Source organism: Euphorbia lathyris, chromosome 10 (assembly GCF_963576675.1).
Source record: "Euphorbia lathyris chromosome 10, ddEupLath1.1, whole genome shotgun sequence".
Lineage (NCBI taxonomy): Eukaryota > Viridiplantae > Streptophyta > Magnoliopsida > Malpighiales > Euphorbiaceae > Euphorbia > Euphorbia lathyris.
In genome coordinates, this window is record NC_088919.1 from 30,642,141 (window position 1) to 30,659,197 (window position 17,057).

Here is a 17,057-nt window from a genome sequence, read left to right on the forward strand (position 1 = left end):
CGGTTAAAATGATTTCTGAGGGCAACGCTGTTTGCCGGAATAACCTGAACATTATTAAAAGCATTAAGAGGATTGACTCCTCATTTGAGTCTATTAGGTTTGCTCATATTTATAGGGAGCAGAACCGTGTTGCGGACCGTCTTGCGACGGAAGGGCACTCTAGTGTGTTGGGTCTTTCTACCTTTTCTTCCCCGGGTTGAGCGGTTTTTTGTTTTTTGTCTTTTTCTTTTCCTTTCCTACAAAAAAAAAAGAGCTTTCACCACAACTTTGATTTTCTTTTGTGCATGGGTTGTTTCAACTTTTCTTTAGTTTTTCATATTTTGTTTAGGCGTTTTTAAGTTTGTGTTTTTCATATTTAATTTTCACATTTCATTTTTAGTTTAGTTTACACATTAGTTTATTTTTACTTTGGAAAATAATAGTTAATTTGAAAAAAAATTGTTCATTAAAAGATATAAAATTAAGGGCAAAGTATGAAAAAAATGCTCGTGGTTTGCTTTATTTACAAACAGATGTCTGTGGTTTAAAAGTTTGCAAATAGAGGTATGTGGTATGTTTTTTTTACAAAATAAAATATTTAAAATTAAACTTTTAAGTAATTGATGGCTATAAGAGCATTTTTTAAAAAAAAATTCAATTACATTTATATATTGACAAAACGCAGATCCCTAACTGAAATAGCAACTGTATGAAAAAAATTTAAGTATCAATTTAGTTCATAAACTGTCAGATTAGTAAAAAACGTAAAAGTCCAGTATATTATTTATTATTTCGATTTAGAAAGTTGTTTTTTTTAGGGTTGTGTTTTAATGATATGTAAGAACAAGTTTTTTAAGATAAAATGTTTTTGGTTGTAATCAGAAGTTAACTGTGTAATTGTAATACTTTGTTTTGTAAATAAAATATACCACATACCTTTATTTGTAAATTTTTAAACCACGTATATCTCTTTGCAAATTGGGAAAATCACAAGCTTTTTTTTTCAGTACTTTTATATTTAAAAATATTATACATACAAGTGCAATACTAGTTACATATAAAAAGTAAAAACTTAGAAATTTAATGTATATCATATATATATATATGGTATGCAAAATGCAAACCCACCCCTCTTTGTATTTGTCTCTGTGAGCCAGCAAAAACATAATAACATAACATCTCCCCGAATACAAAGGGGCCACAGCATAGCCTTCATTCATCTCCTCCATCTCTATAACTCCATTCCATTTTTTCAATTTTTCTACTTTCTCCTGTAAAACCCTAAACGTTTTTTTTTTTTTTTTAATTAGTTTTCCTTTCTCTTTCCCCCTCTAAAAATTCCAACCTTTGTCTCCCTCTTTGCTTCTCTTTGCCTCTCGATTGTCTCACCAATCGATCCCACTTTTGTTCACTTCTTCAGACCTTCAGTTCCTTTCTCTCTTGACTCTTCATCCTTCGTTTTCTCTTTCTCTTTTGGCATCTGAAATCTGTGACCTTTCTGGGTTTTTGACTTTAAGATCTATTAATCGAGGGATTTATTTAGGGTTTGATAATTTTCTGTTTAGAGCGTTCGGTCAAGGCTGGCGGGCAATCGGGTTTAGTAAATGGCGGATCCGCCAAGTATCCGCCCACTGTTAATTGCTGGTTTTTCTGGTTTCAATTGTTACGAAGAGGAGGAGTTGATTGGGTCACAGTGTGGTGAGGATAAAGAAGAGTTCTAAAGCATGCTGAGCGTGCTACGTGTGCACCTCCCGTCGGATATCCCCATTGTTGGCTGCGAGTTAACGCCGTACGTACTCCTACGGCGACCTGATAAGGCCGTCACAACCGACGATGTCCCTGAGTCGGCCCCTATTGACGGTCATTTTTTGAGATATAAGTGGTAAGCCTAGCATAATCATAGTTAGGAATTTGCTCATCCATTTTGTTTTTATTCCTTTTTGAGTTGAAATTTCTTTTTTTTTAAATTTATGTATTTAGGACTTCTTGCTTTCAAGAAAGCAAGTAGTTTGGGGCTGTTACTAAACATCTGAATTATTTTAATATGTTCTATTCAGTCGCGGGTTCACGCCGTGGATTTTGTCCATTGCTTGGACAATTGTTAAGTTTTATTTAGTATGCTGGATCAACCATAGCTTACCGAAGTAGAAGTTTCTAAAAGCTGATTGGAAATGCCAAAGATAAGGCTGTTAGGCTGTCCTAAGTTTTGATTATTGGGTTGCTGTTCTGTGCTATGAATGCAAGTTTTAATTCTTAACTTGTTTGAGTGAAAGCAGATTATTGGGTTTCTATTATGTGATTGCCAGTATCCAGGATAAGGTTTAACTTGTTCAAGCTATGAAGCACCGATACGGGTACGCATACGGGTGCGGGTATGGAAAACGGCATTTCTAAAAAATATGAGATACGGGTACGGCGGGGATACGGCAAATTTTATATATAATTAATAATATATATATCATTTATAATGAAAATTCAAAAGATACATAAATATATAAATCACAAATCATATGCATAAAGTCATTATAAGTAGAGATTTTCAATTTAGTTTAGGGTTCAATTCAATCGCGATAACCCTGTATATACCAGTAATCTTGGATTATTTCATTTTAATCCTTCTATTTACTGAGTTTTTTTAAAAAAAACCCTTATACTTTCAAAGTTTTTTTAAAAAAACCCCTAAAGTGTCCCCGGCGTGTCCCCGCGTATCCCCTCATTTAAAAAAAAAAAGAAAAAAGGGGATACTTCCCAGGCGAATCCCGTACGTATCCCGGCGAATCCCCGGCGAATCCCCGCACCCGGAGTATCGGATACGCGTACGGTGACCTCCGGGAAGTATCGGTGCTTCATAGTGTTCAAGTGAAGCATTAAATGTTAGTATTTATACTTGTATTTGCTGATATTCGGGTAGGCAGATTCTATTTAATCTGTCCATCCTACTTTTTGTTTATTATGTTGCTTTCCTGTGGTGGCCAGTGGCCACTATGCAAGGATTTTCTTCCCTTGTTCGAGTGAAAGAAGTAAATCTGAATAGTTATGCTCATATTTGTTGTTATATACCTACATGGAATCTATTGATCAGGCTATCCTATTTTGTGGTGGCACTATGTGTGGAGAGTTTTAACTTTTTCGAGGAAAAGCAGTAAATGTTGGTAATCGTTCTCATATTTGTTTATATTTAGGTACATGCAATCTATTTAATTAGGATACCCTGATTTTTATTTATTGGGTTGCTATTATACGGTGGGCACTATACAAGGAAAGTTGCCACTTTTTGGAGTAAGCAGATAATGTTACTGGTTATGCTGTTATTTGTCGATATTTAGGTGCATGCAATATGTCCAATAACTGGTTATATGAAATTGTCATGGTAGGAAGATAGGACCTGGAACTGGAACATTTGATGAAAACAATTATCATCATGTATTCACTTTGACCTGCGTTCAATTTTATTGTTATTCATAAAAGTTCGTTACAGGATTTTCTATCAACCTTCTATTTTTGATATAAAGTTGGGAATAAATCATTCAGTACCTTAACTTGTGTAATACCTAATAATAATATGCAAGTGGACCGTCTTATAAAAGAAGTTCCTAGTATGCTGGATAGATATCAGTTGTCGAAGCATTTTGTGCAAAAAAGGATGGAATTAAACTTTCCCTTTTAGTATTAAGTTTTAGGTCTTATCACCCGGGCCGACTTTTCAATTAGTATGGCTTTGGCTGTTTAAGTTTGATGAAATGCAGCTTGGGAATTTGAATGATTTTATTCTCACGCATGAACTTGATATATAAGATAGTGATGTTGCTAGGACTGGTTTTCAAGAATACTGTATTTTTCTTCATCTTCTTATCCCTTCTCAATAACATCTATCTATGGTTTCCTTTTAGAGTATTTAATGCCTAGCGCAGAAGCATGTGATTCTCTTTGTGGCAAACTTGTGTAATATCAGGTTGAGCATCAGTTCAATATATGCACATTATGGGTCAATGTGAAAAGATTTTGACTTTGAATACCAGGGTACTAATGCTATGGCTGAACTGAAGTATCTATTGGGATAACCAATGTTTACACAAAACTACATATCAAACTGACAGCAGTGAATGATGCATATACACGTGCAACTGACAATGGATGTTAAGACATCTTATGAACTTTTTTACCTGCTAGTTTTTATTGGTAATAACTCTATATAAGCAACTATTTGTTTGTGACAATCTTCCCTTATTATGCAATATGCATTATTGATGCAAAATCAGGATGATAGGTTTTAGCGTAAATTGTGTTTCTGTTGGCATTGGCAATATGTTTTACTTTTTGGAATTAATAGGTCAATATAGAAAGGAAGTGCCTTAATTGAGTTCTATCGACAATTTTAAAATGCCATTAGTAAATGTTAACTTGAAGCAGTGTCTGGATCGTAAAATATGCCATTATGTTTGATCAATCGCTTATGAAAAGTCAGTAATGAATACTTGGATCGTAAAATATGTAATAACCTAAACCAGGAGGATTCTCTGTTTTCGTTTTCTTTCTTCTTGATGTTCAGGTCTTCTTGTAGTCACTTCTATCTTTTGCTTTTTACTCATTCTTTTTCTTTTTCTCATACTACCTTTTTCTTTCTTTGTAATATTATGCTCTCCGGACAGCTTGCTGTTGTTTTCTTTATATTGACTCAGAAAAGATGAGGATCTGCATTACATGTTCATTACTTATTTTGTGATTGATATGATTATGACTAAGGGATTTAATGATTATCTTGGAAGCTTAAGCGATGAAGCTGTCTACTAGAAAATTCACTTTAAATGTCTTACATTTAATAAAATATAACCTGCAGTTTTCAAAATTTAAGAGTATGACTGTATCTAATTTACTTAGCATGATGTGTGACTTGGGCAAATAAGAATGAACATCTGAAACCTGCTGAAAACTTCGTTTCCCTTAAAACCTTATTAGGAATATGGTTGAAGATATGGCTCTTGTAATGGATTGGGGAACTTTATGCTGTTATAATTCAATTACTTGCATCTAATTTTAGATGCTGTGCTTTCTGTATATTTGATCATAGTGCAGTTTTTGTAACCTTTCTATGTAAGAGTTGTCATATGATGTGATTGAACGATACTAGAAGTTTGTCCACAGTAGTTATTTTTATTCTTGCTCTATTATCTTGTATTTTCTTGATAGTATCTTCTGTCAGTTGTCTTACCAACTGTTGGTTGAAGATTAGTAGGGTTTTCAGTCGTTCATTTTTTTGCCTTGTTTGCAGGTATCGGATACAAAGTGATAGAAAAGTTGCTGTATGTAGCGTACATCCATCTGAGCAAGCCACATTGCAGTGTCTGGGTTGTCTGAAGGCCAAAATACCAGTTGCTAAAAGTTACCATTGTTCTCCCAAGTGCTTCTCTGATGCTTGGCAGCATCACCGGGTCCTGCATGATCGTGCTGCAAGTGCTGTAAATGAAAATGGAACTGAGGAGGAAGAATTATTTGGGCGTTTTAATAGCACTGGTTCTGGAGTTCTTAATACTAGCTTGTCTGGTTCTGCATCAAGTGCCAACTTGACAAATGGTTCTGCACCTTTATATCCTGCAGCTGTTACCCAAAGGAGTGGTGGAGAAACTTGGTTTGAAGTTGGACGTTCTAAAACATATACTCCGTCAGCTGATGATATTGGCCATGTTCTCAAATTTGAGTGCGTTGTGGTAGATGTAGAAACTAAACTGCCTGCTGGACATGTCAACACCATTCTTACTTCCAGGGTGATTCCTGCTCCTTCCCCTACTCCACGCCGCATAATTCCAGTCAGCGGAGTTGATTTGATGGGACAAATAGATTCAGATGGCCGTATGTCATCGTCAGGGACATTTACTGTACTTTCATATAACATACTGTCTGATGTTTATGCTACAAGTGAGTCATACAGCTATTGCCCTTCATGGGCTCTTTCATGGCCGTATCGTCGTCAAAACTTGCTAAGGGAAATTGTTGGATATCGTGCAGACATTGTTTGTCTTCAGGAGGTAAAGCAAAACATGACTATAAATAATATGTTCTATACTGTTTCTTGCAAGTTTTGAAGAAGTTGATTTATTTTCTCAGACACATACTAAACATGTAAAGGGAGTACTCATAAGGAAAAAAAAAGTAAAAAGCTAGATATTATTGTTGTTGTAGTTTATTCTTTTATGCTGAAGTCTACAATTACTTTAAAAAAAACTTGCTAAGGGAAGTCTAAACATGTGATTAAATGCATGTTTTTTTTTTTTTTGAAAAGATTAAATGCATGTTAGAGATAAAGTCAATGTTAACATTAATGGTATTTAATTTCAATGTTACCATTAATGGTATTTAATTTCATTTTATTTAAGCTTCATAATTAAGGGTATATTAGTAAATTAATAAGTTAAAGTTAGTTATATATCTATTTTATGGGACATCAAAAAGATGAATTTGTGCCAATATTCGTGGGACGGAGGGAGTACATGATATAACAAATACAACATATTAGACAGTTAGCTTCAAAGAGGAAAAATTCTAATTAAATAGCTAAAAGAAATAATGAGTTAACTCCATAAGAAGACTTATAGTGAAGTTATTGCTATTTGCTCGTGCCATAATTTAAAAGATTATGAGGATACTGGTACTCAAATCTTCTTCTGTCAGGTTCAAAGTGATCACTATGATGAGTTTTTTGCCCCTGAACTGGACAAACATGGTTATCAAGCTCTTTATAAAAGAAAAACCAGTGAGGTTCGTATAATAACTGCTTGTTGCTTATCGTTGTTTGTTTTGCATGATGCATGTTTTATGTTGTTTATATATGTCAATTGCAGGTTTACAGTGGCAACAATCATACAATCGATGGTTGTGCAACATTCTTTCGCAGAGATAGATTTTCACATGTCAAAAAATACGAGGTTTGAAAGTTTCTAATCTGTAGTGATTTTATATTATATATTTTCCGTATGTTGATAGGCTTTACTTTTGTATCCAGGTTGAATTTAATAAAGCTGCCCAGTCTTTGACGGAAGCTGTGGTTCCAAGTGGTCAGAGGAAAACTGCTTTAAATCGTCTGGTCAAGGTGAGTTTACACTTCTGCTAAAGTTTTGGTGTTTTGCTATTTATATTTGCCTAGTTGTCTCACATAAAATCTCTTACACTTGTAGGACAATGTTGCACTGATAGTGGTTCTGGAAGCAAAATTCAGTAATCAAGGAGTAGATAATCCTGGGAAACGACAACTTCTTTGTGTGGTAAGTGCTTTGCTTTGAGCATCTTGATCCTTGATACTTCACTTGTATACTTAATTACTTATGTTGAACCCTCCTCAGTAGCCATAGATTTCTGGGGTTGAGCTTGAAAAATGAACTTCATTGCTACTCCTTAATCTTCATTTAGTGTGTAACTGTCAGATTTCCTTGGAGTTGCGGATCTACCCTAGGTTGAAAAATATTCACTGCATGTGAAATTTGTTTATGAATGATATTGTGCACATTTGATGCTTACATGCATCGGATGCAGTTATCTCGCGATCTGATAGTGACATTGTGCAAGTTAGTTGCGTCTTATCCATTGATAAATCTACTCTTTGGTATGGCTTCCAGTCAAAATGTATTAATACGGTATCTATTTGAGGATTTTCATGTGCAGTGATGCTGTGCAAGGGCAACTGGAACTCAAGAAATAGGTCAGACTAGAGTTGGGGTTAGAACACTGATAGAGGGATCAGGTTTAAAGAAAACTTTCGAATTAAATCTTTAAGTTGATAGACAAACAGTACATAATCTGATTTATAGTGGATTATTTATAGGCAAAACACATAATTAAGTCCCTGAACTTTTTCTGTTTTAAGGATCAAGCCCCTAATCATTTATTTTTCGACATTAGGCCCTTAATCACTGAATTGGCTATTAATCTGGCCCTTTTTTAACACCTTAACCGTGCCTGTGATACCCGCTCTGTCATTGGAGCGTCCACAATCTTCAAAACCTTTTCGGCTAAAAAAATCCATGAAGAGTTAAATCCAGGTGAAGATTGATCATGCTCTGGCAAGGTAGCATTGGCTATAACCAAAGACCAATGCACTTGAAGTTGAATCCGCATCAGAATGATCCGCTTGCAATTTGAGGTCCCCTCATCTACACGGCCCCACCACCACCATAACCACCAGTTCGCTGATCGCAGTCAACATTCACACCTCTCTCCCTTGCCTTCTCTTCACATCATGTTTAAGATCCCGGTCAAAGCCTCTAGCTTAGTTTTAATTTCGACTTTGTGCCTTTTCGGTCCTTTCATCCATTGTCACAGCCGGTAGATTCGTTTATATTGGGGCGATTCTCGGTCCAGGGAGATGTTTGCGTCCGGTGCTTGAAAATCATTTGGATTTCAATTGTGTCTGAATCCAATTCATCAATGAAAAACGGTCCCCATTTTCTTGGTTCATTTGGGAATTTTTATTATCACTCTCTGCTCTGTAATGTTCTTCCTCTAGATATCTAACATTGCTTGAAATTCTTCACTGCATCCTTGGTTAGGTTTTTGGGGTCTTCTCCTCTACTTTAACAACATGAAAAGGATGCCTTTTTTTTATCAATTTAATGATCCAAGAAGCTTGCTTGAAACGTAATGAAAAAGCAAAAAGGGGAGATATGTTCACCATTAGAAGATGACATGGATACTAGTGGGGAAAGAAGCATGGGAACTGAGTCAGTGAGCCTCTTCATCTGGACTGAAATCAAGATATGCTAAAATGCAACAGTTGATTCAATTGATTGTGCTAAATCTTAAGGATATGGAAGGAATAGATGAGAATCAAGTACTGTATGGAAATAGCAAAATTTTTGAGGTAAGTAGACAAAACTAAAGAAAGAGAAACAATAATCAAAAGGGTTTCCTATAGCTAATCATTGAAAATTGATTTTAGCTTTGATGGAGGAGGAAGGAATCACACCATTTTGCAGAGGATTGTTTTCTGAAAATAAATATGGAGCCTGTATCACACGGTGTTAGAAAAGGGTTAAGTGAATAACAAACTCAATTATTAAGGGCTTACTATGGAAAAATCAATGATCAAGGGTTTGATCCTTAAAGCATAGAAAGTTTAGGGGCTTAATTATGTGTTGACTTATTTATACTAGTTTAATCATTACTATAATTGTGAAACAATAGGAGTCCTAAACACAGAAATTCTACCTAGAAAAGTAAAAAGTAAAAAACTAGGTTCCTAGTTTATCATGGAAAATTGAAAATTGTCAGATAATATGAAGTGGACCCTTAACTATCAGCTTGAGCTTTTAGTTCAATGGTTCCATGACATTGATATACTATCATATACAGCTCTTTATGTTCACACGTCACAACAAATCTGTTAGTTGGGCCCAGTTGGCTCTACCTCGGCCTCCACTGCCTCTCATCAACTATGATCTAGTATTAGAAAAGAAATCCTTGTGTAGCTCTGATGCCTCTTGATGCAGTGTAAGAGTTGGGGCATTAGAACGGAACAAATATGCTTGAATGGATAGATTTGGGTTGCAAGAATAATAAAATAAATAGGTTTGGAGAAACATTAGACTTAAAAGTCTGTAGAACGCCTTTTTTACTTTGAATTTGCAGCTATTTATGCTCCTGCATCATGCAAGGAAGCTTATCTCAATAGTGTTATCTTCTAAGATCTTTTAATCTTTTTACTCACTAGTTTTACATTTATTCTCTTACTGGATTCCTAAGAGACAAAAAATGTTCATGCTTCTTTAGATTCACATCCAATTGTTATATGTATGAAATGACCTGTGTTTTTGTTTGTCTTCAACTAACAGGCAAATACACATGTAAACGTCAACCAAGATTTAAAGGATGTCAAGCTTTGGCAGGTTCTGATCATCTTCTTGTGTGATTTCTAAATCAATGTCTATTAGAAAAGATAACTAATTTTTTTATTTTCTTGTTTGTTAAATTAGGTCCTTACTCTTCTGAAAGGATTGGAGAAAATAGCTGCTAGTGCTGACATACCGATGTTGGTTTGTGGAGATTTCAATTCAGTCCCTGGAAGGTATGCTTTCTGTTTGAATTATTTTTTGCATTTTGGCTTTGAACTTTCAAGTACAATAATTGTCTTGTAGTTGCTCAGTTTAAGGTACTGTTGAACTTTGTTGCAGCGCTCCTCATGCACTTCTTGCCATGGGAAAGGTAGATCCAATGCATCCAGATTTAGTGGTAGATCCTCTTGGAATCTTGCGTCCTCACAGCAAGCTTACACATCAGCTGCCACTGGTAAAGTTATCTTTTGACATAACCAGCATGTGAGAATGTGTGTATCCATTTTCTGTTTCAGTAGATTCTTTTGAATAGTAAACAAATCAGGTTGTGTAAGATACATTTTCTGTTCCATTAAATTATTTTTAATAGTCAAAATTCAGATTTGTTTCTATGTTACTGCTGATTATTATGAGGAAAGGGAGGGGGGGGGGGGGGATTAACAGTAGTATAGTCTTTTGAGCAGCAGGCTGTCTGGTGCAGTTGTGGCATTTTTCCTTCTTTTCTAGGGGTTATTGTCTTTTTGACACTTTCAATGTTGCAGGTCAGTGCTTACTCATCTTTTGCTAGACCTGGTATTGGACTCGGTACTGATCAGCAGAGAAGGAGAATGGACCCCTCAACAAATGAACCCCTGTTTACCAACTGCACCAGGGATTTTATTGGCACTCTAGATTACATCTTTTACACAGGTGAACTTCCTTCAAACATTTTTTTGTGCATCTCTTTTAGTCCAGTGTTGCTTCTTATCCTAATTGTCCACTTCATATGAAGTCTTATTGAAGATTTACTAGTAAAATATCAATCTTTTAGTAATTAATCTTATTTTTATATGCTTTCAGCGGATTCTTTGACAGTGGAGTCATTGTTGGAACTCCTGGATGAGGAAAGCTTAAGAAAAGACACAGCTCTTCCATCTCCAGAATGGTCCTCTGATCATATAGCACTTTTAGCGGAATTTCGTTGCAAGCCTAGAACAAGACGTTGACAATCCTGGGTAGGCAATATAATAATTCATTTTACATGTTCTTAATAATTTTCAGTGCATTGGTTTGTTTATTTGTGTGATGCAGATAACGTCATTAAGTTTTGCGTGATTGTCACAACATGGTGTTTCTAACTTGTGTCCATCTCCGCATTAACAATCTTAGAGTATACAATGTTGTTGACTATTCTGTTAAATCTTTTGTATCTGTTAACTTGTCACTAGGTTGAGGAAAATTGTGAAGCAATAGTTATTGAAATGCTAAGGAGTCCTTGGGTGTAGTTATGGCATGGACCTCCATCAATCAAAATGCATAAAAAGGATCTTACTGCAATTTTCCTCCTTTTAGGAAATTAATAATGTAATACATTGGGGTAAAAATTTGGGCTTTCAATTGAAGTTATCGAATGACATTATATTTTGCCTACACTACATAAGAGAGACTTCTTGTTGTTGCTCTCGTAGAGGTGCTTTCACAGTTTGATCAAAAGACAATAATTGGTGTTAAATGCTCTAGGCTGGCTTCTAGTTTTTTGATTTGCTTGTGGGAGTGGTTACTGTTTCTTGCCTGTTTGTGCATTGGTTTATTTAAATGCAGAATGTTTGTTTTCTCCTTAAGTACTCTTTGATTCCTTGTTTATCTGACTAACATTTGTCGGTTTTGGAACAGGGCTAGTGATGATTAATTTAAGATGATGATGACCAAGAGAAACCAAAGGAATTAGATAACTGTAAGAATGGTAGATGATGGTGCATGTGTTATTTTCCAGGTATCTCGTGCCATGATCTACGTTGTATCATGCCAATTACAACCTTTGTCTCATAGAAAAGTTATGTTAAGCCTTAATTCAATTGTATTTCTTTTTCTTTGCTGATAGAAAAGTCCACCTGTTAGTGTAAGTCATTGTCCTGTACTTTTAAGCTCCCTTCATAGCAAATGGTTAGTGGCATGGCCCCCCATAGTTCTTCTGGGTTCAATCATCCTTCACTGTTCTTTACTCATTTTTCTGGCCCCTTGAAGGAATAAATATTTTGGAAGTTTTTTAATAATTTCTTCAAATCCTGTACGGGAGTAGGCTGAGTGAAGAAAAGGTGGTCTGGCCATTTGCCTGAATGGGTCGTGTTTAGAGTGGGTTTAGAGCTTTGCTAGATTTTGCTTTTGGTCTGATGAGTTGTGAGTGGACATAAATTGCATTACCTCTGATTTTGACCCAAGGTTATAGTTTTGTTGGGACAGTGAGCTTTAGGAAGGATGGACCAAGTCAGTCAGGGTTAAGATGAGAGTGATGGATTGATAAAAAGTTTGCGGATTCTCCATTTTTGTGTCTAATGAAACAAACCATTCAAATGTAGTGGGTAATTAAACCCACGGTCATTCAACTTTATCTTGCTTAACATATCATTTTCACGATCAGCGTTACTTACCTACTATTAAAATGACTTTTATGTTATTAAAAAAAAAAGGTAAAAATGAAGGCAAAGTTGAGTTATCATGTTAGGGATGAAGCAAGGAGGTCATTCTAGGGGTTCTGCTTTCAACACTTGCAGGAATGAATATTTAGGGGATTAAAATTTCAAAGAACTTTTCATCCTTATTTCTGCTCCGCTGGGTAATGGGGAATATTCAACCCCACAATATTAATTATGAATGGGATGAAATTTAAATTTGTTCCTATCTTTGTTTTGGAAGGTGTTGATTTGTTCTAACTATGCAATTTTATCATTATTTTATTGCTATCTAATTAAATATTTGAATAGACTGGTTTACTATTAAATTTGTTACATTGGACTTTTCAAAAATTAATGATGCGTAAAATATTTATTCTATTGCTAATAGAGTTAGTCTAAAATGTTTATAATAACTTGTGTGATGATAGTTGAATAATTGTCAAATTAGTATGTTTAACAAGTTGGTATTGTTTGGTAATTTTAAGAGCAATATTGTATCATGTTATTTGTTAGGGATATAATTCTACACTTCTCTAATTCTTTTGTGACCTTATCCTTTTTGTTAATAAATACAAACTCCTTTTATACTAGCAATTAGTTATGTGATAGTAAGGTTGTAAAAAATGTTCAGCGAGTCGGGTGGATGCATAAGACTTTTGGGGGATCAGTCAGCGTAATCGCTTGTGTTTTTGTATTTGTGAATAAATAAATTATAATTAAATGTGTTCTATATTATCTAAAAAATAATAATATAAAATGATTTAATATAGAAAATTATATATATTTGTAAAATATATTTTTAAAATGTGGAACATTTTAACAGAAATATTTTGAAATAATTGGAACAAGTAAAAATAAGGTATATAAAAAAATAATTTCGCAAAAACTATGCAAATTAAATAAAAATATTTAAAATAAATACAATTTAGAAGCAATTATGCTAAATAATAATAATAATACTTTTTTGATATTTTTATTGTTGCCCTGGTAGTAGGGTTGGGTGCGGATCTTGAAGAAATTGGATTGTACCAATATCCGAGTAAAAAGATTTAGAATTAGATCGAATTGTTGACTTCTTCCAAAGAATTGGACTGTATCAAAGAGATGGACCTAACTTATCTAGAATTGGACCCTTAATCGAATTGGATTGGATACGACCGAATTGGATTGAAAGAACTGAAAATTTATTAAATTAAATTTATATTTTATATATGAAGTTTTATCTTTTTTCGTATTTAGTGAGTTGTTGTATTTCTTATTTTTATTTAAGGTAGGTTGTATTTTCTATTCTTATTTAAGATAGGTTAGAATTATTAGGGCGATGATTTGTTAGGCCAATAATACTTTCTTTATTCCGTTATCAATTTGTACTAATTGATTATGCAATTGATTAATGAAATCTTTCTTTCTTCTATATTCTTCTCTATGTTCTCATTCTTTTTTCCTCATATTCTAAAATTCTAGTTCATTTGAATTCTAATCCTGACATCATCTCTTCCATTTCATCTTTAAAGTGAAATCTAATTGTTTGCAATTGCAGTTTCAGGTATTGTTTCTCATACTATTTTTTTTTTGTTGTTGGTTAAATCCTAAAATTTGTGTGCATATCACAATCAAAATAAATCAATTAATTTGGTAGTGCTGTAGTCAAATTTTGATTTCTGTTATTAAATTTTAAGTTGTGCATTTGTTAAGATTTGCATATGTTAAGATGTTAAAATTTTTAATCTTAAGACTAAATATTGATAAAGATAATGTGTTAACCAAGGGAGATTGAGAAAGATATGTGAATGAGTTACCGGAGAAATATGTTGTTGATTTTGATCTTCTACTTTGTGGAAGGTTAATGATGTAAGGTACCTTACTTTATCCAAAGTTGTAAAAGATGTTTTTGCAATTCAATGTTCAATTATGGCTTCAGAACCTACATTTAGTACAAAGCGGTAGAACTTTGGATCAATTTAGAAGTTTTTTAACTCGTGCTACAGCTGTAGTGTTGATTTGTTGTCAAGATTGGTTGAGAACTTCAACTCAAGCTTTCAAATATGAAGATGAACTTCAAAATCTTGAAGCTATTAAAGATGGTAATATTTACTTAGAAAATGTTTCGTATTTATTATCTTATTTGAATATTTATGAATATGAATTTGTTTTATAACAGGTTAACTAAATGATTATTATTTGATTTTGTAGAAATTAGTTTCGATCCTGAAGTTGCAGCACCTATTGCATATTTCTTTTTAATGGAAATCAACATTTGGATTGGAGGAAGCAAATGGTTTTAGAACTCAAATCAACTGATAAAGATTTTGTTTTTTAGCAATTCGATTCACCAATTACTTTATTTAGGTTGAAATTAATATTTGATATTGTAAACACATGTTATTTATTTTGATTAAGAATTTATCTATTTACCATCTTGTAAATTATATTTTTAATTTATTTTTAGTAAAGTATAGGTATTTATTTGACTCGTCAAATAACTGTACTAGATAGGACTGGAATCGAATCCCCTTTCAATCTAATTCTGGAGATTCAATTTAGGAATTCCCGAAGTTCAATCCAATTCTGGAGATTCTTGAATCCCCGAACTGGACCGAACTGTGTCTAGCCCTAGTCATAAACAGTCTTCCATGTGTTCTTAGAGTATTTTCAATCATCCACATCACTTTTAACAACTTTTATAAAAAAAACTCCAATAGCAAACAATTTAAAAGTTGAAACAATAGTCTCATAATTATTCCTTTATATATATAAATTATTTTAATTATAAATATTGTTATAAAAGAGGGCGAGCTTTGGCACAACGGTAAACGTTGTTGTCGTGTATAGAAAGTGAAACATTAAAAAAACACACATTAAACTCGTTTTATATAAAAAAAAACGTACATAAAAACCTGTTCAAAAGTTGAGCGTATCGAAAGTGAAACTAAATTTAACTCTACATATATATCTAGGGATATTTGTGAGGATTATTTGAGGATTCTCAAGGAAATTTATTTGGGGGTGGGTTGGGATCTCCACAATTCCGAGATAGTACTTCATGCCTTCATCCATATTTCGGCTTCGGAGTTAAAATGTCTCCCTCGTTCCTATCCCCATCATTAAATATTTGATGATTTTCTGCCCTTGTCGATTCGGATCTCGATGGATTTTGAAAAATTTCCAACCAGTTGTCAGCCCAAGTATAGGGTTCATTTGACATGTAGTAATGAACTTTGAAATGGAGTATACATTACATTATAGTGTTTGGTCACAATTTTTAATTTCTTTTGCAAGATTGGGTTCTTCATTAGCAACATCAACCTTGTGAGGCTTGTTGTGTTCAAGTCCATTTATGATCTTTTCGTTTATTTGGGTTCCTTGAACGACTTTTACGTTGTGTGGAATGGTGACTTATTGGTCCACAAAAATTTTAGTGATAAGGGATCCAAAAACAAGTTGAGCATGTCAGCGTTTCGTTGCTGAGATCAGTAGGACTAGTAGGTTTAGAGGCTTGTTGTTAAGTACATGCCACGTGATGCATAGCTCAAGTCTGGATACAGAATTAACTGATCCTTTCTTTGGAAGCACATAGTTCACTATGAGATTGTATGCTTCACGAGTAGTTTGCGGAAGAGACATGGCAATGAGTTCTCGATGGAGGTCCTCTGGGATGAGGAACTTTAGGGAGAAGCCTTCAATAGCTTTCTCATATCCACTCTTCTAGAGTTCAGACCCCTTGAGATCTACTTTTAGTAGACTAGCTAGGTATTTAGGGGAAATGAAGACTTGTTTGTCCTGAAAAATGGTGATGAGTTGATTAGAGTCTTGGGGATGAATACAGAGATTTGCATAGAATTCTTTGACTTGATTGGAGTAAATGTTTTGTGAAGATTGTAGAAGATTTCACATTTCATATTTTTGATCCAGCTTGCAAAGGGCTCAGTAGCCTTTATGTATTCCCAATCAAAGGTTCTTGATTTTTGCACGAGAGTTTTTGAGATATCCTTGTACATTGGTGTCAAAGTGATCGTTCCTTCATTAGAGGCAGATTTGGAAGAAGCATCAGAGGCATTGGAATCATGTGAAGCGTTAGAGTTGATGGAATTGGTGGAAGTCATTTCAGTAGGTAGAGAGAGAAGTGCTTAAGGTTTTAGAGAGAGAGAGAGGCTTAAACGAGAGTTTTCAGCGTAAGAAGCAAAATAAGGAGATTTGAGCCCTATTTATAGTACTCATGGAATTCCGACCGTTGGATTCAGAGGTTTTGAGGCAGTGGAACATCAAAAGTTGGAGGCGGAAGCAATAATGACCCAGTTTCTAAAGTTAGAGTTATGTCAAGTAATCATTACCTAGAGATAATCGTCATTCTAAATGTTCTGGCATTTAATGCGCGTGCTAATCACAATACGTGGTAATTGTTGGTCCCGTGTGATTAGTTCCAAGGGGGGGTTAGGAACTAATGTAACTTTTTCGCTTAATTATGCTGACTTAATCAATTCTTTAAGTTACTTAACTTAATTTAGGTCAGCACGGCCGAGAGATGTAAGACAACTTTAGTCAGATGCTGACTAGAACTGTTTTACTTGTGAGTTGGAAATTAACACTTGAGGTCAGGTTCCAACTCAGC

General features: G+C 34.3%; 1 protein-coding gene across 1 annotated transcript; it reads left to right on the plus strand.

Moving 5' to 3' along the window:
* Positions 1-1,109: 1,109 nt before the first annotated feature.
* On the plus strand, positions 1,110-11,980 carry LOC136209862 (carbon catabolite repressor protein 4 homolog 1-like). The gene is made up of 12 exons (XM_066001468.1): positions 1,110-1,861; positions 5,249-6,002; positions 6,646-6,732; positions 6,816-6,899; positions 6,977-7,063; positions 7,149-7,235; positions 9,798-9,851; positions 9,939-10,030; positions 10,137-10,251; positions 10,559-10,706; positions 10,857-11,011; positions 11,670-11,980. The coding sequence occupies exons 1-11, from the start codon at positions 1,704-1,706 to the stop codon at positions 11,000-11,002; spliced, it is 1,812 nt and encodes a 603-aa protein (XP_065857540.1). The 5' UTR covers positions 1,110-1,703; the 3' UTR covers positions 11,003-11,011; positions 11,670-11,980.
* Positions 11,981-17,057: the final 5,077 nt, after the last annotated feature.